Here is a 4043-nt window from a genome sequence, read left to right on the forward strand (position 1 = left end):
AGACCACTTGTTCTATACGGCTCAGAAACTTGGGCGCTGAGAAAAACAGAAGAATCAAGATTAATGATATTCGAGAGAAAAGTTCTACGGAAAATTTTTGGCCCCATATTTGATAGACAAACTATTGAATGGAGAAAACTTCATAACGTAGAGCTCCAAGGACTTTTTCAGAGGCCGAATATAGTCAGAGAGATCGCCAAGCGGAAACTAAGTTGGGCAGGACATGCTTGGCGCAAACAGGGTACTTTAATAAAACATGTGATCGAAGAAGAGCCTAATGGAAAAAGACCACTAGGTAGACCTAAGTTGAGATGGGAAGACGGTGTGAAGGGAGAAGTGGAAAGGATAGAGCCTGGTGTCAAATGGAGAGAAGTAGCGGAGGACAGAGATAGGTGGCAAAGTTTAGTGTTTTCAGGATGGTCTTAAGGGCCGAAACTAAAGAAGAAGAATAAAATTCAATATGGATGAACTTGAAATGGAAAACAAATTTGTTGACAGAGCACGTGGATCCCCACGAAATTTATTAGCAGTTATTGCTAATGTTGACAACGGCTTTTATAAACTATGTAAGTAAGATAAAATACATAATTTAATTTTATGGGTATTCTGGTATTCATGTATTTATATTTGAATTATGTACCTAATTATGTAATTGTGTGTTTTATTGTCCTATACGAGATCTCAACTTGTAACATGGAAAGAAATTTTGTTTGATCTCAAAACTCTGCTTGAATCATAATATGTAGTAATAATATTCCAGCAAGAGCCATCCTGCATCCCCACTATTATTATTATTATTATGACAGTTAGTTACTGTAGTGTGTGCGAACGAACGAAGGCGTCGTTGCACATTGTTTCACATTTTATTTTAAATTGTAAATTGAAATATTGTATTTTGTAAATTGTTAATGAAATAAAATAACATATCGTGTTTGTCATAATATTGTATTCCTGACAACATTGTCTAGCGACCGTACAACTGCCGGTACGTCACTACACATCTAAAGAAAAAAGAGATAAGACTTCGAGAAGCTGCAGGTTATATAAGTCTTAGGGGCACACAAAGCAATCAAAGATGTCACTGTAAGATGAAGTGTAAAACAAATAAATGCACCTGTCGAGTAGATGGGAAATTATGCAATTTGAAATGCCATAGTTCATGATCATGTAAAAATAAATAATAATACAAAATGTAATTATAATTAACATGATTAACTAATATTGTTTGGAATTAGCGTAAATCCTTAGTAATTAACGTTTTAAACCTTTAAAATATTCATTATTATTTATTAATGAAATATAAATTAATATAAATTTAACTCTTTTACTGTAACATATACACATAATGTACCTAGGTAACTGACTAATATTACTATAACTATACATAATGGTCGAAGTGGGGAGGGGGTTACATGAAATGACATCCCTCCGCTCATTATAGCATGCATTTTCCATCTTTCACTTAGTTTGTCGAAAATAATGCATCTCCCTGCCGGATTTTTGTTGCATGTTGGTTTCTTGGTAGCCTTGATATACATTTACCAAACATTTTGATGTGTTTATCGTTACAATAAAATATAAAGAGTGGATATTAATTTAAAAAAAAGTTATTTAGCACCTTTTGCATCCAAGCTCACATATTTTGTTGATACAAATTTTAAATTTTAAATAAAATTATGAAACTACTAATTTAGTCAAACTACATAAAAAATACGTACATACACCCACTAAAAAAAAAAAATATTTATGTATCTATGTTATTGTTACTAATATACGTTATAATATATTATGGTAACTTATAGTTTACATGAATTATTAGCTATAAATTATCAAATTTAAAAAACATAACATAGTGAGATTATATATATAATTTAGCAACATTGTTGTCTTTTAATAAACCAGGCAATTTAATCCTATATACTGGATACATTTACAGTAAATGGGATGAAAATAAAAATATTTTGTCACAATTTATGAGAGCTATACCTATATTTTTAATTTGTCAGCAAAGAATAAAAAATAAACAGACTAATTGCACTGCTGTATAATTGTAGATTTTTAGTATACTAGTATTAAGCTAGCTTCGTCATTGATAAATGTGAATTATGTATACAATTTGAACTTAATCATTAATCATTATAAACAAAGATGGTGTGTTAGCCTTATTACAAATATTTTATAATGATTCATATTAAATAATTTTTTTTTTATTAGTTTTTATAAAACTAGTAAATAATGCTAGTAATGCATTTTAAATCGTGTAAAGAGCGATGAAGGCAGGACTTCAAACCGATATCGGATACCGATTTTGAATACTGGTTATAATCATTTTAAACTGAAATTAAAACTGAAAAAAAAATCGAAACCAGTAATTAAAACTGAAATTGAAATCGAAAATTAAAAACGAAATCAGAAAAAATGAATACAGATATCCGAAACCGCAATCAAAATAGGAACAATATTTTGGTTTCAAATCTTGGATGAGTAAGAAAATACTGAATTGTATTACTATGAGGTTAGTGTAGAATTTAATTTTTTTGTTGTACGTTGTTAAAAAAAAAATGACCGTAGATATTTGAAGTTTTTACTAAATATTTATATAAGCAACTAATACAAAAATTACATAATTTATTGATATTTATTTTATAATTTTCAGTTCTATTTCGGTTTTAGTAGGTAGGTACAATACAACTACTTATTTTATTGGGTAAAAGAAACTTTTAAATTTGGTTTAATATTCATCAAGCTGGTGCATTAAAAAAATCTTAAAAATAGGTACATAATCACAATTTTTTTTTAGCATTTAAACATTTCAAATTTATTAAAATCACGAAAATTTGCAAATGATAAACGCATACAGTTTTAAGTGTAAACACCAGATTTGAAAATTTACATTTTTTCTCATAAGATATTTAGTAACAATAATAAAGAAAATTTATGTTAAGGCACAGTCGACTTAAATGGGTGATTGATGTTCAATGTTTAGCGATATTGGATATCAAACATATTACAAAAACTAATTTTGTTATTTAATTATCAATCAAAAAATATTGATCATAGAAACTTGAAATATTCCATTCTTAAATATTTAATATTCATGAATTATATTAGTTGTAACAATTTATGATGGACCTCACAAAAATTTAAAAATTAATCGGTAATTTGAAAAATGTATTAGAAATTGATCAAAAAAGTTGCAAAATAAGTTGAAAATGTCTATAAAATTAATATGTTAGGTTAGAATATGAAAATGTCTACATTTTTTAGTCAAATAGGTATAACTTCACTACCCACCATATATTCATCATCCCTTTTATTGTACTAAATAGATACAATTTTTTACTAAAAATCACCATAAACATGGCAAATAGAAGCGTTTTTGCTATTTAAAAATACAAAAATGTTACTGATATGTACTTTTCTCACTCCTGTCAGAAACTTAAATTTTAAGAGATACGTTCCACTCAAAATATCATTACTAGGGACTTGTTATGAAAAATAAACAAATATACGTACGTGCTTTTTCTGTAATTGATAATGTTAAATTAATTTATGAGGTAGGTACATAATATTTTCCATAACAAGATTATATTCATGTTTATATCATCATGATTAATATAAGGATTCTATATTTTAAGATAAAGGCTTTCAGATTATTGTTATAAAATGTTATTCTAAACTTTAATAATTAATTGATCACATTAAATATGTGTTATAATACACTTATAATATAGCAAACATGTGAAGCTGTGAACGACACTCGTCATTAGTTTTTTCGTTATTCGAGGTGCTGATAACTATGGTGAATATTTTTTTTTATGAATTTCAACAATTATTAATGTGTTTTAGTTATATCTGAGGTTAGCGTTAACAATTTAGCATTACTTTGTGTGCGCGATTTTGAACGGCTTCGGTTACGTTTGTACCCAGAATTGTTATGGGATTATTTGGTGGTTAGCCTTATCAGATTGGAGATTTGAGTACCGTCAATGAGAGAATGGCGGCTTCCATGGTGATGTCGGACACGCTCCGTCGAGACCGGA

The 4043-nt window shown here is 28.3% G+C and overlaps 1 protein-coding gene across 1 annotated transcript in view; it reads right to left on the reverse strand.

The window, feature by feature from the left end:
* Nucleotides 1-3218: 3218 nt before the first annotated feature.
* LOC107883337 overlaps nt 3219-4043 on the reverse strand; it is a 34593-nt gene continuing 33768 nt past the window's right edge. Inside the window, exon 15 of the mRNA XM_029491408.1 lies at nt 3219-3525. Within this exon, the coding sequence (XP_029347268.1) occupies nt 3479-3525 (47 nt within the window). The 3' untranslated portion in view covers nt 3219-3478. The remainder of the gene's footprint in view (nt 3526-4043) is intronic.

This window comes from Acyrthosiphon pisum, chromosome A3 (assembly GCF_005508785.2).
Source record: "Acyrthosiphon pisum isolate AL4f chromosome A3, pea_aphid_22Mar2018_4r6ur, whole genome shotgun sequence".
NCBI lineage: Eukaryota > Metazoa > Arthropoda > Insecta > Hemiptera > Aphididae > Acyrthosiphon > Acyrthosiphon pisum.